The sequence below is a fragment of the Myotis daubentonii genome, chromosome 3 (genome assembly GCF_963259705.1).
Source record: "Myotis daubentonii chromosome 3, mMyoDau2.1, whole genome shotgun sequence".
Taxonomy (NCBI): Eukaryota; Metazoa; Chordata; class Mammalia; order Chiroptera; family Vespertilionidae; genus Myotis; species Myotis daubentonii.
The window spans coordinates 169,319,736-169,346,696 of record NC_081842.1 but is presented as its reverse complement, the minus strand read 5'-3'; the positions used below and the strand labels follow the sequence as shown (position 1 = coordinate 169,346,696).

The 26,961-nt window shown below is 36.6% G+C and overlaps 1 protein-coding gene across 1 annotated transcript in view; it reads left to right on the top strand.

Annotated features, from left to right (window-relative positions):
- LRRC7 (leucine rich repeat containing 7) overlaps positions 1-26,961 on the top strand; it is a 495,371-nt gene that overhangs the window by 412,428 nt on the left and 55,982 nt on the right. The window contains exons 22-23 of the mRNA XM_059689215.1: positions 392-532; positions 9,484-9,603. Of these exons, the coding sequence (XP_059545198.1) occupies positions 392-532; positions 9,484-9,603 (261 nt within the window). The remainder of the gene's footprint in view (positions 1-391; positions 533-9,483; positions 9,604-26,961) is intronic.

Here is a 26,961-nt window from a genome sequence, read left to right as displayed (position 1 = left end):
CACCATGAGATTTGCAGCTGACAAAAGTTTACTGACTTACTTCACTGTTTAAACTTTTTTAATTGATAGACTTCCACAGATAAACAACATCTGTCCAAAATCACTGCTATCATGATATACGAGATAGATTTTATGCCTTTGAGTTAGCAGCAAATATAAAACAGAATGTATCTTTGCTTTTTGTCTTTTCTGTAGTTTTGGATGGTACTCATTATGTGCATAACTAACACTGTTTACCGTTTGCTTCTGTCTGATCGAGTGCATGTTTTGAAAAGAAAGTTACTGTTTGCTCGCTTAAAGTTAAATGTGATAAATTGAAACATGTTCATGTTATAATCAGTTTGTTGAGCATGTGTTCACACCCTGTCACATGATTATCTCCTCTACTCAGAACGCTGCTTACAAACACAACACAGTTAACCTTGGCATGCTGCCCTATGGAGGTATTTCAGCAATGCATGCAGGCAGAAGCATGACTTTAAACTTGCAGACTAAGTCTAAATTTGATCTACAAGAACTACCTCTTCAGAAAGTAAGTATGGACTGCCCTACATGTGTCAGCATACCAAAGCCAATTAAAGTTTGCTTACTTACTGTGTTTAGGCTGTACATACAGCCCTGCTTACAGACTCTCACGAGTCCCTAAAGCACCAGGGCACATAATGTAGAGCCTGAACTCTTCTTAGCTGCTAAATGAATATTTGTAGCTAGACTGATTATCAGGTTCCTGCTTTACAGCTTTGCTTTTTGGATTGAGCAGGTACATGGCTTTTTGTGTTGCTTTAAGGCTCATTGTTCAAGTTACTCATTTTCTTTTTCTCTTATTCTTTGTTGTTTTTTTCATACATATCTTTTTTTTAGATAGCCTCTAACTTGCTGATGCATTCTAAGAACAGAGCTAAAAATTATAACCGGATTTCTGTTTATTCCTTTGGAAAAGACAGAGTCCTAAATTGGAATGGAAATTAAATGGTCAATACCTCTAAGTGCTTTTTCAGCCTGTTTTCCTTGCAGGAAATACTACACAGAAGTAAAACATGAGATACAAGTTTGTGGCTTCCCGAGCAAATTGTTCCTCAACCTAGGCTAATAAAAGAAAACGTAGGCTCATTTGAAAGAGACTACACTGTAAGATGAAACATTTCCATTGGCGAAGAAACATTTCTGCTCATTTTATTCAAGCAAAACTGAGAATGCACATTTTACCTGGTTACATTGATTAATGCCTTCTGTCTTGCTTACATTTTGATGGATACTAATGAGTCATTTTTACACAATCTGTCACTAAGACTTTATTATAAATATAGGCATTAGCCTCATAACGTTTTAGGGGAAAAAATGCAATACAAAGTGGGAATAACAGAGTGACAGTAGCCCCCTAATAAAATTAATGACCATATGGAACAAACTCCCATCCTAGCAAAATGAGGGTCAAAAGACCTCAAATTCAGGTTTTATTGTCAAATTGGTCTTAAAAACAATCTCTACCTCTGGATTGTTTGCTTCCCACTGTGAGTAGAGAAATAAAATCAAAGAGATATTTATATTCACAAATGTATCATCATTTGAAAAAAAACAAACTAACTAAATTAAGAACCTGTGAGTGTTGTTTGTCCTTGGTCTCCTGTTGCAGGACCAGTGGTGTGTCAGTAACTTCCTCTCCAGGGAGAAAAACATGGCCATGATTTGTGATGTTTGCCAATGTCAGCGATATAAATACTCCTACTACAGACGGTTTCAAAGTACTAACGTAACACCAGTGAACTCAGAACTGGGGCTTGAGCACAAATGGTTCTCATGAGCTAATACTAGTCGGCTTCCACATACCACTCTCTGCGAGGCCCTTTCGCTGGAGCCCCAGCTTTTATGGAGCCTGTTTCATGTTCTCTCAGACGCCCAAGGCTCTCATCCTCGGCCACAAGGAAACCAGTTTTCCAAAAGGCCTTGAAACTTATTTGCACTAAGTAATAGATGAGATGTCACAATTTTAATAGGCACCTTTCCTGGAGGGCTTGACAAGTAATAGAAATGAAACCCTTAAACTAAAATGATTGAGTTTCAAAATTCAGTGAGATTAGAGAGGTCTTGGTATGAAGGAAGCTATTGCTTGAATCCCTTAAAGTTATACCATATAAATAGCTCCTTATTCTGCCTACTTTTTAGCCCTATTTACTTATCACTCTATAGAATAATACAGACATATTCAGTGCTAAAAATGGTAATATACTTTGAAGCACTCTTTCTGAATGTCTAAATTATCTCCAGATATAATTTAGGTACTTCTGTATTGCTATATTAATTTTCTGATGTTGTTTGGGGTACCCTAGAGAATGGATTCATTATGCTTACTATGGTTTTAGGATGATCTATAACAAAAATATTCCAGAGTTATAATATTTAGAGACTCTTCAACCTTCCTCCATTGGGCACAGAGATGACCTAAAGGAATTCTCTTTGGAAGCTACATTAAAGTGCAAATCAAGAATAAATCAGTTATTGCAAGACTCCATCTGAAAATGAATTATCGTCAATATTGCAATATTCACACAAAGAGAGAAAGAGAGAGAGACAAAGAAGGCAGGGGATGGAAAAGGAACACAGGCAGGGCAAGTATTCTATTACCACCAAAAGATTTCATGACCCCAAACTATCAGTTTAAGGTGTCTAAACTTTAGGCCTTTAGGCATCTGGGACAACTTTCTTACCCTGCCGCCATTGCAGGAACCCCATCATATGTGACACTGAGTGGTGCTTACTCACTTTTGAGACTCCTCCAGCCTCTGCTTCCTCCCATGGATTCCAGTCTAATTCTCTGCCCCTTCACCTTTGGGCAGGTCCATCTGTTCTGCAGAGCTTCCTTAATTAGAAAATCTGTCTGGTTTTTCTGACAGGCTTTCCCATCATCACTCTTAAGCGGCAGACTCTCAGAATCCCCCTTCCTGGATCCACTGACCACTGTTGCTAACTGATCCCATGCTTGGGGCTCACTTTCCCTGAACTCCTTTATACAGGAAAGGAGATGGGCAAAAAGGATTTTCCTTTGACTTACAAATTCATAAACATCTGTTTCAACACTTTTGTCTTGCCTCTTAAGATAATAAAAATTAATATCCGATATCTACAATTTCTTTGCAGCCCCTAAATATTTGTTGGCCACAAGAATTCCACTAAAATACAAAATAAGGTCAATTTGTAAGCCTGCATTTTTCATCAGATAAAATTGACAAAGCTGTCCATTCTCCTGTGGAAACACTGGCACTGTCTTTTTATTCATAAAATTCCTGAATGCTAATATTAGCCATCAATAGTTAGGTGCTAGAAAAAATGAATTTAAGTATCCTAAGGAATCTAAAGTAACATTTTTCACATATTACAAGTTAAGCAAGGGAAATAAAGTTGCAGCATACTTTTGTGTGGTGGTGCCCTGCCAAAGGGACATTCAGGCACTGAAATCTAGACTTTTCCCATGCTCCCTGCTTGCCAAGTCTGACCTCTGGTAATTAGAGGAAAGGAGCACCTTTGTGTATTTCCTCCCCCCATTAAGACTGTCTTTTTGTAAGTTATGCACCCAGAGAAGTAGGCCTTTTTGTGATTCCTACCTTCCCCACCATCTCCATTTTGGTAATTGACAGAAAGGTGCCATTTGTGTAAGCTGAGATCCTGACTCAGCACATTGTTTCTTTTTTTGGTTTGGGGTTTTTTTTTAGTTTGCCAAAACATATCTAGTTTGTTTGTTTTTTCTTCTCAACTTTCTTTAAATAAATTTGTAGTAAACTAATGAAAGGATATAACTATTTGTGAATGAAGATTGAAGACTCTGTACTTGATAAAGTATTTACACAGTGAATATTTACGTGGACAGAAAGGGAAGACTCTCCCAGATTTTGCTATGTGTTTTGAATAGTTCCATTTTCATATTTATTCTATGCTAGGTTGAGTATTGCACATTTTTCATGAATTACAAACTAAATATAGACTTTCCATATGATAAAGAGTAAATTACATTTTCTAATTTAATTTTATGGAACCTCTTAAGATATTAAAAGAATGTGAATAAATATAACAATATTAGTTTAATAAATTTAATTTTCTTTAATATTCTCATTTATTGATGATTATTCTAATTTCCTTTAAAAGTAACGATACTTATGATCAGAGCATTTAAGACATAAATCATCTATTAAATTATAAACTTTTATATTTTCTATCTACTTATTTATTCATTCATTCATTCATTTACTCATTTTTTTATTTACTGCCGCTCCAAAAAGCATAAGGCAACTTTCTATGATGTTATTAATGGTTCTATGTGCTTCTTCGGATGTGTTCTGTTGTAATTGAACTTAGCTATTGTCTTAAAATGTTATGTTATCAGAGAGAAACATAATACAGTTGACCCTGTACAACATGGGTTGGATTGTACAGGTCCATTTATATATGGATCTTTTTCAGTAAATACTGTGAGTATATTTTCTCTTCCTTATGATTTTCTTAATAACATTTTATTTACTCTAGCTTACTTTATTGTACAAATACAATATATTATACATATAGCATACAAAATATGTGTTAATCAACTGTGTTATCAGTAAGGTTACCTGTAAACAGTAGGCTATTAGTAATTAAGTTTTGGGGAAGTTAAAGGTATATGTGGATTTTCGACTGCAAAGGAATTGGCACCCCTAACCATGTGGTGTTCAAGGGTCAACTGTATTGTAAAATGTCAATTCAGACTACCATTTTTATTATCCAGATTAATGGGAGAATAAATATTTTGATAGAAGAAGAATAAAAAATAAACGTTATTGAGAATCTACTATGTACCTGGTACAATGAGGTACTTTAAATATATTTTTTCACCCACCTCTAACAAAAACTCTCATAGGAAGTATTTATCTTCATTATATAGATGAGAAATCTGAGGTTCATGTGTCACAGAAAATAAGTCACTTGTATTTTTACTGTTTACTATTGTAACCCCTGTCCCTAGCATAGGGGCAGCTAGAATTGGAATCTGACTCTGCTTGGCACCCAAGTTCTTGCTGTTTACTATATGGTGATGCCTTCTCGAATGTTTGTAAAACCTGGCATTTCCTTAGAACATAGCTCATAAGAGTTGATAAAGCTCTCTTGTACACACTGTTATCCAACATCATCTTCATAATAATCCAGAAAAGTAGATATCACGGGTTGAAAGAAAGAACACATAAGTAGGATATATTCATTTATCCAAAGCATATCATGACCCAAATTTCCCCTATGTGCTACAGACACATGCTTTCTGAATTAGCTGAGCTTACTAAATGCTAATAATTACCTTGCACATATTAAGATCCTCTTGCACTTCCTGAGCACTTACTACCGCTTAGAAATATGCTTGATAGCAGTCAAAGGCCAAAGGTTGTGAACCCAAGAAAATCATAAATTAATCATCCATGCTACTGCAGCCCCAGGGATAAGCAGGGATGTGGAAGAAATCATTGGCCTTTTCTAACTTCTGTTTGCAGGTTTCTGGCTGCCAATATTAATAGTGTGGTCTCTTCTACACTGGAGCAATTGATAATTTGTTTCCTTTTCTTTCTTTTTTTAACGTCTCCCACTATAATATTATACCATAGCACCTAATGCTTATTGGATTATTAAAACAGATATTAACATAAATTATAATTTCAAGAGAAGGGATGCTGAAATTATAAAAATATATGTATTAAATCATCTTTTCATAGAATTTTTCCTGGAAGAAAATGTTATCTGTTTTGTTGGTTAATACTCATTCTTCTATATTTTGAATTAGATAAGTTTAGATAGCAATACTTGTACCTAAACAATTTTAAAATTTCTAATGTCCTTTATTACTGCATCTATGCAAACGACTCAGGATCAAATAGTGCCAACATTTTACATGCATTTATTTACCCCAGTTCCAAGGATTACTTACTTGATGCCATTTAGGTGGCACCTAGGGGCAGTTTATGCCTACAGTTTCTATTGATCTTGCTGCATTTATTATTGGCTACCTACCCTCAAGAAGGATCTCTTAACTTCCTAATTATGCAAAATGCTTTTATCTTATAAGCCACATACATTTTCATCAGTAGGAGCTAAAATTACCAAAATAATCTTAGCATCCATACAGATGCTTCTTCATCATTGTAACAAAATGCTGGTTTAAGAATCATGTTGACATGACCTTAGCACCTTCAGACTGAACCCTGTGATATCATAATAGTATAAATTCAAGCTTGGCATGTAGTTGTCTTTATAATACCTAATTTTTTCAAAAATATGCAGGAAAAGAATAATATAACAATAATTTTGCCAGTAATATTTTGAGGAAAATTAATTTTAAAGCATTTTTTGAATCTATGGTAATGCCTTTCATGAATCATGTAACAATTACTGAGCAAAATAGATCCTTGAGATCTTAAGGGATATATCCCAAGACCTTTTCAAAGTGCCAAATTGTAATACGCTTACATAATTCTCCAACGAAATGCACTAAGCGTTTATTGTACCCATCAATTAGCAGACAAGAGCAAAGCCATTGGATCAGCTAAGCTCATTTACTTCTACCTGTGAATCCAGTACATACACGTACTCACATATGGAGACATAGAGACCCACCTGCATGCACACACTCATATACATACACAGATACATAGAGACACACACATACTCATGCACATTTATGTCTCAGCAAAATTAGAAATTACTTCTTCCAATAGACACATGTGATCATTCACAGCAGTGTTAAATCTACAAATGTCCGCAGCAGTCTTTGGGACCAGAACCTATTCAGCAAAACTTTTACTAGCATTACTGAATTTCTTAATACAATTTTTGATTTTTCACTAAATCATACTGACCATTTTCTCTATTATTTTGAAATATTGAATATCTACAGAATTTAGAAGCTGAGAGAATGCTGCAGGTGATGATTTTCCATGTCCTTTATATTTAATTGGTTACTTGTGGTAAGGATAAGATTTATTCTTAATCTTTTAAAGTATATAAATAAAATATCTAGAATATGGTACTAAAAATAAATGAATAACTGAACATCAATTCGGTTATTTTCTCTGAAATAATAAATTTCAACAGTGATAACTTCATTACTTTTTTTATACTTTTCAATTGCTCCTTTTAATCTTCTGTGGAATTTTAACAACTGAGCAAATCCATTTATACTTGGTTCATTAGCACTTTACCAAGAGTACAATTTTTTCTTAATGTCTATGCTCATTTTGGGAAATAATGTGAACCTACCATATAACTCTCTTTTAGGTTTCCCCTCCCAAACAATAAATTGTTCCCATACTCTATTTCTGCAAACTGAAGTCACCCCTAGGATGTCTTACTTAAAAACAAAAAGACCAAAACATTCTTGAAATTAATAAAGGAAATTGCGTTCAGACTATTTCTTTAATTTCGCTGTCTAGTGAAAGTAATTCTTTATGTGTCTGCCTGTTTGTTTCCTTTGGCCATAATAAAGAGAAATTGGTATGCATGCTGATCCTAATTTTAAAGAGAAAAAGATTAATTCCTAAACTAATGAAGAGCCTATATCATCATAATATTAGAAATTTAACTAAAGAGTTTTAGCCCCCTTTTTTTATGCCAGAAAGAATTTTGCAATTATCACTTGTTCTCTGTGACTAGAAGTCATATCTGGCCAGCTGAACCAAGTTTAGTGGAGGAAATAGAGATGGCGTGATATGGAGAAAAAGAGAAAGATACCTGTGTTGAGCTCTCAAAAAATCTGTGTTGCACAGACCTAGCCAGATGAACACTTTATTATCCTACTTCTCTGGCACAGAAACCTAGCCAGAAAAAACCATGGGCCCGTAATGCCTATCCTGAATGATTATATTTTAACTGCTTAATTTTAATAATTTGAGTTGTTGTATTTTAATATCTAAAAAAAATTGTTTGGGGACATATGCCCAAATAATAATCTGGAAAAGGCAAAGCCTAGAAAATTAATGCTTAAAGACAAATAGATGGACCCTGAATATATACTTTAAAGGCGTTAATGTTTGGTTTCCAAAGAAACACAAATTCATTTCTAGCTAACCCAGGAGATTCAATTCAATACCTTTTCTCTTTTTTCACTCTTTCAGATAGGCTCATGAGAAAGAAATTCACATGGCCAAAGAATAAGAAGAAAACTGAGTTATCTTACGTTTCACTATGTCCATTAGACCTTAGGAAAGCTTCATCTAGTTTCATAACAAATCTGATTTTCAAGTAACTCCAAGCAATGCTTTTAAAAAATGCATGCATTCAGAATACACATAGAGTGGTTATATAATTGTTTTCTAAAGGAGAACAACTGGGACTATTCCATGTAATCAGAGGAAGCCTAGCAAACAGCCCATTTCTGCCATGTTATAAAGAGAATGGTCTAGTTCTCCCTTTCTGGGTTTGGAGGACAATACTTCACACAGAGTAGAGCTGCACATACATGCTGTAACTCAGCTTTAGTTTTCTGTAGTGACCCTTCAAAACATCCACATAAAGTGGAATAGGGAACACTAAACATGGTATCTCACCCATAAGAATTCCTCAGGAACTCGAGTTTAGTACCTGTGTATCCTGTAGTTTCAGGGAGGAGAAAGGCTTTGTGAAAAGTTAATCTGCTTTCAGAAGAAAAATATCCCACTATTATCCCTCCATGGTATATGAATCCTTCCTATTAATCAGGTCAGCCTGTGGAGGAACCCCCCCCCCAATAACTAATATTATAATAATAAAGACAGAGAAATTATTATTTGTTAAAAATAATAAGCAGTAAATCAGCAAAAAATTAAATATATATAAAGAGTTTAAACTTTAATGCATGTGACCTATATAAATAAATTTTGAATTAAAAGTCATAATTTATTTATACTGTGATTCTAATATACAATATTTTTATGTTGTTTTAATTTCCCCCTCATAGCTATCTGTAGATAATGTCATATAACCATGAATCTTACATACACTATACTAGTGTTAACACTCTTTTGGATTAGCGCAAGGTATATGCTCCCAGAATCAGTACAGCCTTATAAAATCTGTGTTAGGCTATGGTTTCAAATATTAAGAGTTACATACTGTGTTTCTATGGTTTCAATTTATACTCTAAATGGTAGTGGCATACTCAAGAAACAAGCAAGTTTAAATGTTGTAGTTTTATCGGTTAATTTTATTTTGATTATTTTTATTCAGGTACTGTAAATAATCTCAACTTTTCCTTAGATTTCAGTATATAACACTAAGAATGTTACTTTAGTTAAATTTCTCACTGCTTCCAGAAAGCTGTCAATTTAGAATTTTTTACTGAGTAAAAGATGTATAGTAATACTTCCAATTCAGGATGTATGGAGTTTTTTTGCAGTTAAACAAAATTAATTTTACCATAATCATTAGGGACTCTCTTCAGAAAATTATGATTAAACTTCTATTACATCACTAAAGAATGCCATACCATTTTTGCAATAGACCCCGTCCCAGCAAAGCAACATTTTAGACAATGGACAAGAAGATGTATCTCCTAGTGGCCAATGGAATCCTTATCCTCTTGGGAGGCGGGATGTACCTCCGGACACCATTACTAAAAAGGTAACCAATTTTAAGTTGATGACACAAACCTTGAGCCTTGCACATCCATTGTAATATGTAATCCATATCTTATATCTTAATATCATTTCTAACTTTGTGACAAATTTAGGCTAAATATTATTTCACTATAAGAATTATAAGTGCACTGGAAAAGATGGTTAATTATAAGTGCACTGAAAAGGATGAAAAATGAACATTGCCAAATGTTCAGAGCTGGTAACAAATTTTTACAAACATTCTGCTGCCTCTGCAGATACTAGCACCTCTTACTAGTGCCTGACACCCATCTCTGACATGCAACTACAGGAAGGTGTGTAACATATACTTCTGACTTTCTTGGCTTCAGCATTGTGATGTAGCCAATTTGTATGAAATGAAATCTTTTTAAACATTTATACATTTTTTATCTTTATTTTTAATATGTTTATTGATTTCAGAGAGGAAGGGAGATGGAGAGAGAGAAACATCAATGAGAGAGAATCATTGACCAGGTGCTTCCTTCACACCCCCTACTGGGGATCGAGCCCAAAACCCAGGTATGGGTCCTGACTGGGAATCAAACCATGACCTCCTGGTTCATAGGTTGATGCTCAACTACTGAGCCACGCCGGCTGGGCATGAAATGAAATTTAACTACAAAGAGATTGATTCACATTACTAAAAGTCATTCATTCATCCAATCATTCATTTAATAAACAGTGAGTCAAGTAACACTATGTTTGGAGCAGTTACTAGATGCTGGGGAACAAAAATGAATATGATATGGTGTCTTACCTCCAGGACCTTTTAGTCTAGTGAGATAGGCTGAGTGATATGTAGGTAATCATAAGACTACATGTTAAGTTGCCATAAAGAGCATTAAAATAGACTGAGAGAAGATAATTTTGAGGTATATGTGGGACACAGGATTAGTATTCCAGAATATATGTTTTTAAACTCCTACAAATCAATAAGAAAATACATACAATAGAATATTTTAAATTATAAAATACAGGGGAAATCAGAAGAGTGAATAAATATTTTAAAAACTGAATCATTTAATCAATGAAATGCAAAAAAAAGATGTTATTTTCCACTGGCTAGATTTGGAAAAATTAAGTATGAAAAATGAAGCTGTTTGCAAGTATAAGAGCAATGGAAACTTTTATACTGCTAGTGGAAATAAAAATCACAATGGTTTGATAACAAATTATCTTATAAAGCTAACCATGCATAGACCCTACATTCCAACAATTCTCTTTCTGAGATGATATTCTAGAAAAAATCCTGTACATGTCATTCAGATACTTTAAATATTCAGAATAGTTGAACATTGAAAAAACACACAATATCTACCAGGAAAGTGTATACACAAATTCTGCTGTTCACACAAAGGAATATTTTACAGCCATGGAAATTACTTAACTATAATTATGATAATGTATATAAATTTTTAAAATGTAATTAGAGTGAAAAATTAGTTTCAGAAGATGTCACACATCAAAAATACCACATTTATAAATCTCAAAAATAAGCAACATTAAAATATATTGTTTAGGCATAATTACATGATTGAAAAAACTAATTTTATAAGGAAACAGTTAACAAAAAATTTAGGATTATTGTTATCTCTAAAGGGAAAACGGGGTAGGATGAGGGAGGAAACTGGTATTATTGGTACTGTTCTATTTCTTAAGTTGAATTGTGGTTCTTACACTCTAGTTTTTAAGTTCATGAGTGTTCATTTTGTAACTGTGATTCATAACTTACATATGCACTACATAATCACCAACTCTTTCTAACCTAGGTGATGATTTCCCTCTTGATGATGACCTCGGTACTTTTAATATATATAAAATATCAAATTATTTACCCCAAATAATTGTGAACACCCTGATTTGCAGGTGTTACACATGTTACTAATCTGCCTATTGAGCAATATTCAGCAGTATAGATAACTATAATATAGTGTGATAAGTGCTGTGAAGATGGGATACAGTGCTATGAGGGCACACACCTGTTTAGTTAGGAAACTAATGGAAGTTGAGAATGAAGAGTGGCGTAAAATAAAGCTGGAGGAATATGCAGAAGCCAAATCATGCTGAGCTTTATAGTGAAGGAAATGGGAAGGGAAATATTGAACTATTTTAGACAGGGCAGAGACATGACTAAATTTTTCTTTAATGAGCACTGATAGCTTTTCAGAGAATGAATTGGAGAGGAGACTGACTATAGGTAATTGAACCAGTTAAGAAATGTCTGTTGTAATTCAGGGGAGAGTATATGGAAGTAATAGGTGATGGAGAGAAATGCATAGATTGAATATATTCTTAAATGTTACACTGGACATGAGGCATAAGCGATAAAGGGCAGTTCCAAAATTGATTGATACCCAGGTTTCTAATTTGGGCAAGTGAGTGACGATATGCACTGGGATCGGAAATACAAAAAATCCTGTACATGTCATTCAGATACTTTAAATATTCAGTAAATGGAAGTGGAGAAGAGAGAGAGCTTAAGTTTAATATGTTGATTTGATGTATTGTTGGGGCATCTGAGTGGAAAAATTTAGTGGATATTTATATATATTTATCTGAAGCTCAGGAAGAAAATATTTTTTAATGTTTTTTATTGATTTGAGAGAGTGAGGAAGGAAAAGGGATAGAGAGATAGAAACATCAATGAGAGAGAAACATTGATTGGCTGCCTCCTGCATGCACCCCCCCCCCCACTGGGGATCAAACAGGTAACCTCCTGGTTCATGGGTTGATGCTCAGTCAGTGAGCCACACCAGCTGGGCCAGGAGAGAAATCTTAGCTGGAGATTCAAACTTAGCAGTCATCAAATTGAGCCATGAGTGAGGTAGATGGACGACATAGAACTCCACGGAACACCAACATTTCAGAGATGTTTCTAGGAAGAACAGAGAAGAAATCATTTTTTCAGTGGAGTCTTTCCTTTGCAAGGTATAGAAAACTCAAGGGAAACAGCCTTGAACATTAAGGAAATGCTTAGCTAACATAAAAAACAGTCAAAATGTAGGGAAAGGCTCAGATTTATATATAATATTAAATACTTAAGTTACTAGTATTTCCCTCCTCACTCTTCCATCCATACTGTTAGCTTTATCCTAAAATCGGTTCCCCTCATTACAGACTAAATAAAGACAGAAATCTAGAAAACTCAAAAAAGGACTTTCCTTTTGAAAGAAAAGATAGAATTATGGTGGACTCTGGAAGGGAATATTTAAGACAGCAGACACCTGATCATATTTTAAGGCTGAAGGGAAAAAGCTGTTTGTTGAAAATCTCAGAAAGGCTAGGAGGAAAATTCCTCTTTATGAGAAAAGAGGAGAGGATAAAACTGATGGCAAGAAATTAAAGGAGTACCTATCAGAGCCTAATGCAGATTGCCTGCCAGAAGGAGGGAACCATATGCACATTCATAGCTGCAAAGGACTACTATAATTTTCCCACACAAGGGAAAATCTTATTCATGTATTACTCTAGATGCAACTAAGAGGTGTTTACATTATACATTCATACATCCACTTTACATGAAATCTATTTTCTGTGTCCATAATGTCATGTTTAATCATACCATCAATACAAATCATGATGATCATTTTCTTGCTTCTCTATGTGCTTTAAGAACTGCATGCAATCCTATATATTGATTAAATATTTGTGGGCTGGAATAATTGTTTAATTTGAAAACTTTATTAACCGTTTATACTGCTTGTCAAAGGTGAAATAATGTAATATGTCTTTAAATATGTATCATGTCTTCCATGTGCAAACTCATTTGTACATTCTTTCTACGATAATGATAAGCATTTTATTTTTTTTATTTTATTTTTTTAGACTGTAAAAAAAATGGAGGGTGGACACTACTCAATTTATATTTTATTTCTCAAAAATATTTCACTCTTGTTTTCTTTTTCCTCTTTTTTTTTCTTTTTTTTCCTTTTTTTTTTTATTGCTTAAAGTATTACAAAGGGTATTACATATGTGTCCATTTTTTCCCCCCGCCCTAGACAGTCCCCTAGCCTCCCCTATCCCCCGGTGTCTTATGTCCATTGGTTATGCTTATATGCATGCATACAAGTCCTTTGGTTGATCTCTTACCCCCCTACCTCCTGCACCCCCACCCTCCCCGGCCTTCCCGCTGCAGTTTGACAATCTGTTTGAGGCAGCTCTGCCTCTGTATCTATTATTGTTCAAAAGTTTATAATGGTCTCTATTATCCATGAATGAGTGAGATCATGTGCCGGGGTCCAAACCCCAGCGGGTCCAGGGGTCCCCAAAGGTGTGGACGGAGTCGGCGAAGAAGGAATGTCACGGAGACAGCGTTCAGTTGATCAGCAGCCTAGCCAGGATCTCCAGCCCGGATCTCCAGAGAGGTTCTGCTTCGGATCTCCAGCGAGGTTCTGTAGCCATGTTCCCTCGCTAGGTTCTCCAGCCAGGTTCTGTCCAGGCTCTCCAGTCAGGTTCAGTGTCCAGGTTCCAGTCAGGTTCTCCTGCCAATCTCTGTAGTCAGGTTCAGTCCAGGATCCCTTGCCATGTTCTCCCGCTAGGCTCTGTCTCTAGGCTCCGAGGCCAGTCCCGGTCCAGGATCCTCTGGCATGCTCTCGCCAGTGAAGTTCTTCTGTCTCTAGGCTCCGTGTAGGTTCTGTCTTCTGAATTCTGTCTCCTGAGTTCTGAGTCTTTCTGTCTTGTTACAACTGTATTTATACCAGTTGATTCAATCCTATCAATCTCTATTACAAAGGTTAGGGCGTTTCTTATCTCCATTCCAGGGAGAAAAGATTATGTAGTTTAAGCATGATTGTTCGTAGTTAAAGGGATTAATTACCCACCTGGCACTTAGTTGAGGGGTTTTATTCCCTCCCTAACTTCAGGGGAAAATCCCTACCTGGGGATTCAACCTTTCTCAGAGACCTTGGTTAAAACACATAGTGCCAAGAAGGTGAGCAAACATATTAAGAACAGTATGCCATATATGCCAGGTCCCTTGAAACAGCAAGCATGGACCAGCTCCCGGCAATCATGTGGTATTTTTCCTTCATTGACTGGCTTATTTCACTTAGCATAATGCTCTCCAGTTCCATCCATGCCGTTGCAAATGGTAAGAGTTCCTTCCTTTTTACAGCAGCATAGTATTCCATCGTGTAGATGTACCACAGTTTTCTAATCCATTCATCTACTGATGGGCACTTAGGCTGTTTCCAGATCTTAGCTATGGTGAATTGTGCTGCTATGAACATAGGGGTGCATATATCCTTTCTGATTGGTGTTTCTGGTTTCTTGGGATATATTCCTAGAAGTGGGATCACAGGGTCAAATGGGAATTCCATTTTCAGTTTTTTGAGGAAACTCCATACTGTCTTCCATAGTGGCTGCACCAGTCTGCATTCCCACCAGCAGTGCACGAGTGTTCCTTTTTCTCCACATCCTCTCCAGCACTTGTCGTTTGTTGATTTGTTGATGATAGCCAGTCTGACAGGTGTGAGATGGTACCTCATTGTTGTTTTGATTTGCATCTCTCGGATGATTAGTGACTTTGAGCATGTTTTCATATGTCTCTTGGCTTAATGATAAGCATTTTATGATTCAGCCCATGTTATAGTTCTGAGATTTTAGAATCTATAAATACATATGTCCACCTATTACCTCACAGAATAGAGAGAATAAAGCATCTTTAAATATCCAGATTTAGTTTTTTATTATATCTTATATTGAATATATCAAATTAGTAATCAGTGAGAATTAACCTAAGGAAATGAAAATGGTATGGGATTATTTGCCTGGGCTGCAGGATTTACCAAAATAGGTGTGAAAATTGTACTTTTATTTATTTGGTTTATATTTTATTCTATAATGTGTGTGTGTTTTAAATCATTATTACTTTTGCAGTTGTCGTGAAGTGCGTAGTCATTAGGCTAGACAAGTTAAGAGTAGAAAATGAGAAATTGAGCTACAAGTGGAATGGAGAACCAAAGGAGACTAAGTGGTGAAGAAATCTTGCCAGCACCCAGTTGAGTCTCTTTCTCAAAGTCTCTGCAGATTTTTTTAATAATTATCTCTGTGCCCAGAGATACTACTATTCTGCTACTACTCTGTAGAATTAGTACTTTGATCAGAACTACTGTAACACTGCTGAGAGTCAGTGGGAAATCCCTTTCAGAAAGGCTTTGGTTGAACTTGTGGCTCTGTTCTGGCCAACACAGCTTGTTGCTTGAACTAGTATTGGTAATACTCATGGCTGTGACTAGTGGTACTCCAAGTACCACAGCAGAACAAACGTAGGTACTCTCCAAACTGAAGACCCAGAGATTGAGACACATAAATTAGATGAAAAGTGTTCATCTATCAGAAATAATTTTGTTCCTGTATCTGTCACAGGCCTATGTACCATAGTAGCTAATCTATAGCAAAATGTTGAGGTTGTTACATGCTGACTTGTTGGGTTTTTTTAATGGTGTAATAGAAGGTGGTAGTTTTAAATTTTCTCTTGTTGTGTCAGTCTCCAAAATTTTAAATTCTGATTTCCATTAATTTCAAAAGTCTAGGAATCACTGCTAGAAGAACATGTCACAGCTATGTAAATCGCCCCTTGACTTCAAGGTAGGACTATACTTGAGCACTTTGAGAATTGCTATTACAGCCTTGCAGTGGCAGAGAACTACAAGAGTATTTGTATTTTAGAGTCTTATCACCTCACTGCCTTCACTACTACAGTCTATTGGATTATGCCATAGTCACCATGGTAAGAATTATTATGTACCATGTATCTATAATAATAAAAGCATAATATGCTAATTAGACTGGATGTCGAAGCCAGGGCTGTGAGGGAATCCCGGGTCCCGGGTGCCAGAGGGAAGCCGGTGCCAGCAGCCGGGGGAAGGAAGGCCTACTCTACAAATTTCATGCATCGGGCCTCTAGTTATTAAATATTACTCTCTGCCAGGCATTGTGCTATATGGTTGATGTATTTCTTCTAATCCTCAAAACCATCATATAGGGTAAGCAGTATTATTTTTATCCACTTTATTAAAGAAAAGATTGAGTTTAGCCTGGCTGGCATGGCTCACTAGTTGAGCATCGAGTTATGAACCAGGAGGTCACAGTTTGATTCCCGGTCAGGGCACATGCCTGGGTTGTGGGCTCAATCCCCAGTTTGGGGCGTGCAGGAGGCAGCCAATTGGTGATTCTCTCTCATCATTGATGTTTCTCATCATTGATCTCTCTCTACCTCTCCTGTCCTCTCTGAAATCAATAAAAATACATTTTTTAAAAAGAAAAGAAAGAAAAGACTGAGTTTAGGTTTTCTCAGAAAATTAAGAGTTTAGGTGCCCTAGCCAGTGGATAGAGCATCGGCCTGCAGAGTGAAGGGTCCAGGATTTGATTCCAGTCAAGGGCACATGCCCAGGTTGCAGACTTGATCCCCAGTAGGGGACTTGCAGGAGGCAGCCAGTCAATGATTCTCTCTCATTGATGTTTCCGTCTCTCCTTCCCTCTCCCATCCTCTCTGAAATCAATAAAAATATATTTTTTTTAAAAAAAGAGTTTAGGTTAGGTTACTTGCCAAGCTCACAGAGGTGACTAAATATTTTAGATTATTCTCCTGTATGTAACAAAAAAGAGAATGGTCATAGTATAAAATACAGTTGGAAACAATTTTCATTTTAAAGTTAGACAGTAAATGATTTGTTAGAATCCTCCACAGGAATGACAAGGCTGTTTTTCCCTAATTCTAAAATGACAAACTCTTTTAAAAGTATTGAGAGTCCTAAATAGGTTAAATATCTCTGAGGAGATTAAATATTGAAGGATAATGTTGTCAAGATATGTTTAAATGTTGGAGCAGAAAACCATTGCAGCAAAAGGCTAAAGTGACATATTAAAACGAATGAAACAAAATATTTCCCTTCTGAAAAGAGTAACTAAGACACTTTAAAATCCTAGAGGTGTTAACACTGAAAATTCTTTAATATATAGAGACTGGACTTTCAAAGGTCTCTTTCTGCGTTATCTCTCTTTTTTTAATATATATTTTTTATTGTTGATAGTATTACGGATGTCTCCCATCTCCCTCCTCCCCCGCTCTTCCCTCCACCTATACCCCCCCGAAGTATTCACCATCCTATTGCCTGTGTTCATGGACCATGCATATAAGTATACTAGAGGCCCGGTGCACGAATTCGTACACCAGTGAGGTCCCTCAGCCTGGCCTGTGAGATCAGGCCAAAACCAGCCCTCCGACATCCCCCTAGGGGTCCCAGATTGCGAGAGGGCACAGGCTAGGCCACGGGACCCCACCGGTGCACAGTCAGGGCTGGGGAGGGACGGGGGAGGTTGGCCAGCCAGGGAGGGACCATGGGAGGGCTCCAGGGCAAGTCCGGCCCATCTTGCTCAGTCCCAATTGGCTGGACCCCAGCAGCAAGCTAACCTAAAGGTCAGAGCATCTGCCCCCTGGTGGTCAGTGCACATCATAGCGAGTGGTTGAGCAGCCTTAGCATATCATTAGCATATTACGCTTTGATTGGTTGAATGGACGACTGGACTACCAGACACTTAGCATATTAGGCTTTTATTATATAGGATAAATTCTTTATTTTATCTCTTCTGGTCCCCCCATTCCCACATCAAGGTATATCAGTCTGTTCCATGCCTCCATGCTTTGGGTCTTAATCTGTTGGTCAATTCATTTTGTTCATCAGCATTGACTCTTCTCTCCCCAAGTGGCTTTTATTCTAGGTTAAGTGCCTAATGACTTGGCAGTTAGAACAAGAAAGTTAGGCATCAAGGGTCAGCATCAGGAGGGACACAGTTGAGGAGAAAATATTAAAAGTACAGCTAGTTTAGTCTTGGCTCACCAACTCATCCCGTAGTGGAATTTGCCCATGATTTCCTCACATTTGCAATGCCAGCTCACCATTAAGTGCTTCAGGATTGCCAGTTGCTCCTCATCTCTGGTGTTTTTTTAGTCACTTTCATTTTCTTTTATTCTTTGTTTCACAGGCTCCCAAATCAGAATTTTTGCTTTTTCAGACAATATTAAGAATTTTTTTTTTAATAGTAATGATTGCAGGGGGAGCAGGTGGGTGATGGGGGAAGAGGGTATAGGGGACATAAATGGGAATGGGAAAAAATAAGTGAAATTTAAAAATACATAAATAAATTTTTAAGTTTCTAGGAAGGAATATTTATTCTTTATTTTAATTTTGGCATTCATCATATTTCTTAATATAATGCACTTTACTTTCTTTTTGTACATATTTAGGAAGATAAGGCCTAAAATCTCTTTTGAAAATATCAAGTTGTTATGCTATTGATCCTATGACTAAGTCATCAATTCTGTTTTTAAAACAACTGAATTAAATTCCTTCTGAAATTGATTTTCACTTGAAAACAAGTCAGTTTGTCACAGAATTTCTCAGAGAGTAAGAATAAACTGATGCCATTTTTTAAATGAGAAGTAAATGCTTAAAGGTACTACATTAAAAAATCAACCTATAGAGTTAGTGATTTTTTTCTTTCTTTATTGATTAAGATATTACATATGTGTCCTTATCTCCCCCATGACACCCCCCCCACTCATGCCCTCACCCCCCTGGTGTCTGTGTCCATTGGTTATGCTTATATGCATGCATACAAGTCCTTTGGTTGATTTCTCCCCTTTACCCCAACCCTCCCCTACCTTCCCTCTGAGGTTTGATGGTCTGATCAATGCTTCTCTGTCTCTGGATCTGTTTTTGTTCATCAGTTTATGTTATTCATTATATTCACTGAGCCAAACCAGTCAGGGCATATGTTATTCATTATATTCCATAAATAAGTGAGATCATGTGATATTTATCTTTCTCAAACTGACTTATTTCGCTTAGCATAATGCTCTCCAGGACCATCTATGCTGTTGCAAATGGTAGAAGTTCCTTTCTTTTTACAGCAGCATAGTATTACATTGTGTAGATGTACCACAGTTTTTTAATCCACTCATCTACTGATGAGCACTTAGGCTGTTTCCAAATCTTAGCTATGGTGAATTGTGCTGCTTATGAACATAGGGGTGCATATATCCTTTCTGATTGGTCTTTCTAGTTTCTTGGGATATATTCCTAGAAGTGGGATTACTGGGTCAAATGGGAGTTCCATTTTTAGTTTTTTGAGGAAACTTCATTCTGTTCTCCACAGTGGCTGCACCAGTCTGCATTTCCACCAGCAGTGCAGGAGGGTTCCTTTTTCTCCATATCCTCGCCAGCACTTGTCATTTGTTAGTTTGTTGATGATAGCCATTCTGACAGGTGTGAGATGGTACCTCATTGTCAGTTTGATTTGCATCTCTCGGATGATTAGTGACTTTGAACACACTTTCATATGTCTCTATCCATTTAGGTCCGTTGCCCATTTTTTGATTGTGTTGTTTATCTTCCTTTTGTTAAGTTGTATGAGGTCCCTGTAAATGTTGAAGATTAAACACTTATCTGAGATAACATTGTCAAATATGTTCTCCCATGCAGTGGGCTTTCTTGTTGTTTTGTTGATCGTTTCTTTTGCTGTGCAGAAGCTTTTTATTTTGATGTAGTCCTATTTGTTTATTTTCTCTTTAGCTTCCATTGTCCTAGGACTGTATCAGTGAAGATATTGCTTCAGCATATGTCTGAGATTTTGCTTTCTGTGGATTCCTCTAGTATTTTTATGGTTTCCCGTCTTATGTTTAAGTTCTTTATTCATTTTGAGTTTATTTTTGTGCGTGGTGTAAGTTGGTGGTTTAGTTTCTTTTTTTTTTTCTTTTTTCATGTATCCAATTTTCCCAACACCATTTATTGCAGAGACTGTCTTGACTCCACTGTATGTTCTTGCATCCTTTGTCAAATATTAATTGAGCATAGTGGTTTGGGTCGATTTCTGGGTTCTCTATTCTATTCCATTGGTTTGTCTGTTCTTGTGCCAGTACCAGGAAGTTTTGAGAATAGTGGCTTTGTAATACAGCTTTATATCTGGCATTGAGATCCCTCCTACTTTGTTTTTCTTTCTCAGGATTGCTGCAGCTATCCAGGGTATTTTTTTATTCCAGATGAATTTTTGGAGAGTTTGTTCTAGGTCTGTGGAATATGCCTTTGGTATTTTAATGGGGAGTTCATTGAATCTATAGATTGCTTTGGGTAGTAAGAACATTTTAATGATGTTGATTTTACCAATCCATGAACACGGTATGTTCTTCTATCTGTTTATGTCTTCCTTACAGTTAGTGATTTAAATAAAAACATTTTATTGTTAATGCTATAAAATTTTATCTAAATTATAATCAAGTTTTAATAATAGAAAAGTAGTTTTCTAAAAACTTCTTGCCATTAAAAACAAACTACCAGCACTATCGGTGGAACTGAAATAAAATAAATACAATGCTTGGCTTTTGTAATTTAACTCACACTGGGCAATTGTGCTGTTGGAATCCCTTACGCCAAGAGTGAAGAGGAGGGGGGCTCACTTTCATAAAAATTGAGGAAATCCTAGAATGGATAAGGGAGATGAAGGTTTAAATATTGAAGAACATCAGGATGGCAGAAAGTAGAGTAAATATTGAGGCTAAAATTGAGCAAGTCAAGATGTGGAAGAAGCAGAAATAAAAATCAACTGGGTAAACTGTACATATAAAAGATAAGATAGGGTAGTGGAAATATTTCTTATTTCCATCAAAAACATCATAGTCAAGAATATCTGTTATAATTTAAAGTAAAATTGAGTTAAAACATTATTCTGAAACTTTAGTGATTGCCAGTGCCACAAACTCTCCTTTTGTACAGAAGGAAATACGTCAGGTAGTTAACTTTTGCCTGAGGCTTTGTATTTTTTCCTCCCAAAGCAATATGCATTATTACCAAAGAACCCCCAGGAGGAAGGCCTTGCGTTCATCAGTCCATTAGCAAGTGAGAACCATCCTCTCTATCACTGTGAGTGATGCGAAGCACAATCCAGGCTCCCTCTTTCTGACTCTCTTCCCTACGCCTCATTTTTCACCTCTGATAGGAGCAAATTTTGCACCGGTTAGAGTGAGTTTTTCTTCTGGTAGTCTGGGCCATCACTGAAACTCAAAAACAGATTGGGATCCTGTATATGGAATTATTTGACCTCAAACATTTTTCTAAACATTAGGAAAAGAGGTCTTTCAGTGTCAGTGGGCAGGTTGAGATTCTTCTTGCTTCCCTCATCCTTTTCCTGTCACCCTCCCCCATGTGGATGGCACTCAGCACTTTGCATTGAGCAACAGAAAGGCTGCATTGATAACCCATGGTACTGGCATATTCCCCAGAGGATGCAGAGCTTCAGGAAGAAATAGTAGCCAAATGTATTTGCAGTTAGTGAGCTCTAACCAAAAACCAAGAAATGAGTTCATGAAAGAGCAGATTGATGAAGTCATACAATTACAGATTTTTAAATTTTAAAAAAAAAACCTTATAGCATAATCTATTGCCCCCAGAGAGATATTTCTTACACAAATATCTGCAGAGTTTTTCTTTTGACCAAAAGCCACTTTTTTCAGGAGACATAAGTTTTAAAAGGGTGGAACAGTGGGAAAATCGTAATGTGCTCAAAAAAACAAAGAGCCCCCATCTCCTGCAGGACTTCGAAAATGACATTCTAGATCTACATCAACACAACCCTACTTTCCTTGGAAATGTCCAGAAGTAATCTGGAACTGATTGTGTATGTGAATTGTTAAGTACTCCTTAATTTTCCCATTAGGTTGAAAAAGGAAGATTTAAGCAATAATTCCAATCCCACCAGCTGCCTGGGAGGTGAAAACATACCCACCATCACAAATATCCCTGCAGGTTAAGAGGGTTTGGGAGTAGGAGAGGTAGGTGGGTGAAAATTATACCTTATGTGACCTATGTATTGAGAATCAATTATTGATGCCATTGTTAAGCATCTACCAAACACTGATAACTTTGAAATTTCTAGTGCTTATATTTAGTGATTATATTAAGACACCCATTAATTTCCCCTTGCTAACAAATATACAACTCTGTCTCTACTAGACTAGCCTCAACATGGTCTTTATGGAATAAATTACAGTTATTGTTTGTGGTTGTACAAGTTAAAATATGTTGAATCACCCAAAGAATTATTATAGGAATTATAAGCTAAGGGCTCAAATCTAGTCTTGAGAATTTCTGGTTACACCCATTTTGTTACCAGTGTCTGAAACTGTCATTCAGATTAATTCAGTGGTTCTCAACCTTCTGGTCCTTTAAAACAGTTCCTCATGTTGTGACCCCCAACCATAAAATTATTTTCGTTGCTACTTCATAACTGTAATTTTGTTACTGTTATGAATCATAATGTAAATATCTGATATGCAGATATCTTAGGCGACCCCTGTGAAAGGGTCGTTTGACCACCAAAGGGGTCGCGACCTACAGGTTGAGAACCGCTGGATTAATTAAAACACAGATTATTGATTGGTTATCATATTACCTTTTCCAATAAGTCAGTACAGCCATACCTGTTGCTATATACTAAAGAAATAAGAATACATCCAATTAGATTCAATGCCTCCCACAATTGCAAATTGTTGATAGAAGAGGTAGGAGGCTAAATATATATATGTAAAGACTTGCTTGTTAAACAAAAATTAATTGCCAAAGGAGAGTACATGGCCTGTAGAAAGTCAAAAATTTCATGGAAATGGGACCCTTCAGAGTTAGGTACATGTTCTTAGTTATAGCTGAATTGGGAAGAAGGATTTGAAGAAATCAATAAAATAATTTCCTCTATTTAATGATCCTTTTCAAATATTTATTTCATTAATCTGAATATATGGGATGATGCATTTTTAAGCTGATTATTTTAGTATTACTTAAGTCATAGGTGCTTTTAAACTTACTCAGTTTTATTATGTAACTAAATTTGTTCTCAAAAATAATGCAGGTAGGAAGTTATGAAAATGTGAATGGAAAAAATTCTTCTCTAACATAAAGCTAATGTGACAACTGAATGAAATATTATTTAGTTTTATAGTCACTTTTTAATTGAATTTTCTACTTAATACAACATTAATTCTTTAACAGAGCACATCCCCTTATCTTCTAATACCAGGGCAACAATACAGCTATCTCCAGTAGTGAAGGACTCACTGTCATAAAATCAGGAGATTGTTCTCATCCAGACTGGCTCGAAAGCATTCCCTTAATGAAAGTATAAACTGTGTCTATCAAATTGCTATTAAGTCAGCGGTAGCATAAAAACTTGTCATAGACTAAAGCAATAGAAAGAATGGCAGGTTAAAACTACTTCCATCAATTCTTGACAGAGGTGTTCCTTAAAACGATTCTACTTCAGTAAATTGAAATAATTCAATCACATTTATGCTGTCTTCATTTTGGAAGAAACTAAAAGAAAAAGAAAAGCAAAACTAGCCCAATGCAATAAAAACGTCCATGACTGAGTATGTAATTTGAAGATCTAAACTACATGACAACTGGCAGATGATCAAGGATTGTTGCCAAATAGAGACTGTCAAAATGATAAGATTCCATTTCTTTCACTTGATTGTTACCACTTACTCTACTACTTATGGTGCTAAGAAATTTTGTGGGTGGAAGAAATTATTGTAACACTTTTATTGTTATTGTTAACAACTTTTATTTTAAGAATGCAAAAATCAGCATCATCACAAAACAAATTATAGGTTGAAAAGTATAGACTTTGCTCTAATTTAATCATTTTTGCTATGATGGATACCCCTTTTTTTCCTTTTAGTTAATAATTTCTAATTCTGTGGCTATGCTTTATAAGTTGACATTTAACCACAGAAGAATGTGCTTATAGATGCCATAAGCCAGAAGTAACTGCCTGCACATATCAGCCAGCTGCCATCCTAAGGCATGTATATGCTCTAAAGGGGAACGCCCTATTGCCTCACCTTCTCACCTGTCACTTGAGGCACTCGAGTATATATCATCAGTATTAGACTCTAAAAATTTAAGATCAGTGAATATTTTGAATGCCCCCTCCCTCCCAAATACTGCACTGTACCAACAGAATACAATATCACCAAATTCCCACGGCAGGAGGAAGAACATCTTTCTACCCCTCCCTTCCAGACCTCAGAGCTCTCTCCCCTGTATTTGTTCAAGTCTATCCTCTAGTGCCTAAATGGACTTTTTGGCATCAAAGTTGCCCTAACTAAATACAAATAAACGAGAAGAAAAAAAGTAAGCTTAATTATGTGGTCATCACAGTCATAAAACAATATCTACAATATGTATTCGACACGGGAAAGATGCTTAACATACACACACTCTTATCTTCACAACATCCCTATGGGACAAAAAGATAGGGGCAAGGAATTGAGGAACGAAAATTGATACCATAGCATAGTCTAACCACTATGTTATATCACTAATATAGCATACCCCACCCAACCAAAAAAAATCAAAAAACTACTACAAAAAAATCAGAAAAATTATAGCATAGATCTGTTGTAATAATAAATAACCCTCAATATCAGGAATTCATTTGATATATATTTGGCTAGCACTTTTTACCACAATTTGGTATTGTTTCTTCTGTTTCACCATTAAAAAGAGAGAGAGAGAGAGAGAGAAACCTTTGACACCATTCATATACTTAAAGAGAATTTTTAAGTCCTCTTCAACTTGCTCTTTGTGACCTACACAAATCAAATATTTTAGATATTCCTAAATGGACTTGTTTTACAAGCCTTCATTTTCTTTTTTCTTTTTTTAAATCTTTATTGTTCAGATTATTACATTTGTTCCTCTTTTTTCCCCCCATAACTCCCCTCCTCCCAGTTCCCGCCCCACCCTCCGCCCTCACTCCCCACCCACTGTCCTCATCCATAGGTGCACGATTTTTGACCAGTCTCTTCCCACATCTCCCACACCCCTTTCCCCCACAAGAATAGTCAGTCCATTCCCTTTCTATGTCCCTGATTCTATTATGATCACCAGATTATTTATTCACTTGATTCTTAGATTCACTTGTTGATAGATGCATGTTTGTTGTTCATAATTTGTATCTTTACCTTCTTCTTCTTCTTCCTCTTCTTAAAGGATACCTTTCAGCATTTCATATAATACTGGTTTGGTGGTGATGAACTCCTTTAGCTTTTCCTTATCTGTGAAGCTCTTTATCTGACCTTCAGTTCTGAATGATAGCTTTGCTGGATAAAGTAATCTTGGTTGTAGGTTCTTGGTATTCATCACTTTGAATATTTCTTGCCATTCCCTTCTGGCCTGCAAAGTTTCTGTTGAGAAATCAGCTGACAGTCGTATGGGTACTCCCTTGTAGGTAACTGAGTTTCTTTCTCTTGCTGCTTTTAAGATTCTCTCTTTGTCTTTTGCTCTTTTGCTTATGATGTGTCTTGGTGTGGTCCTCTTTGGATTCCTTTTGTTTGGGGTTCTCTGCGCTTCCTGGACCTGTAAGTCTATTTCTTTCACCAGGTGGGGGAAGTTTTCTGTCATTATTTCTTCAAATAGGTTTTCAATATCTTGCTCTCTCTCATCTTCTGGCACCCCTATAATTTGGATGTTGGTGCGCTTGAAGCTGTCCCAGAGGCTCCTTACACTATCTTCGTATTTTGGGATTCTTTTTTCATTTTGCTTTTCTGGTTGGGTGTTTTTTGCTTCTTCACATTTCAAATCTTTGCCTTGATTCTTGTGCTCCTCTGGTCTGCTGTTGGGAGTCTGTATAGTATTCATTATTTCAGTCCGTGTATGCTTAATTTCTAGTTGGTTCTTTATCATAACATTGAGGGTCTCATTAGTTTTCTTGAGGATCTCACTACATTTATCGGCGGCTTCAAGACAGTTCTTAAGAGACCTTAAAAGTGTGGTTCTGAACTCAATATCTTCCATTGACAGTTTTGTCCTGTTTTTTTGTCACCGCATTTTTTATGCTTTCTTGGTACACCCCCTAGTGGTCTTTGTGCGCAGTCTTGTTGCCTTTAAGCCTTGATTGATGTCGGCAATACCGGGGGTGATTTGACCTCGGGGCTAACTGGCTATGAGAGTCAGCTGTGTCTGCAGTGGGAGAGCTTCTGTGCTGGATCTCTAGGGTGGTGCTAATCTAGCCTTTGCCTGAGGCTATCTGGCAAATGGCTCTGCACAGGGCTTGGGCAGGGCGGGTCCCCCGGGATCTACAGAGCGGGCCAGAGCAAGCAGTTATGGCTGCTCTCAGTTCTGTCCCTAGTGGCTCTGCCTCACAGAGTCCCAGCAACCGCTGCAAACCTCGGAGAGAAAGCTGCCTTCGAGTTCCGACCGAAGCCAGACGGTCCCGCTTCTCCTGTTTGAGTCTGGGTCCCTAGAGACTCGCCCGGATCTGGAGCTCAGAGTCTGAAACTCCCTCC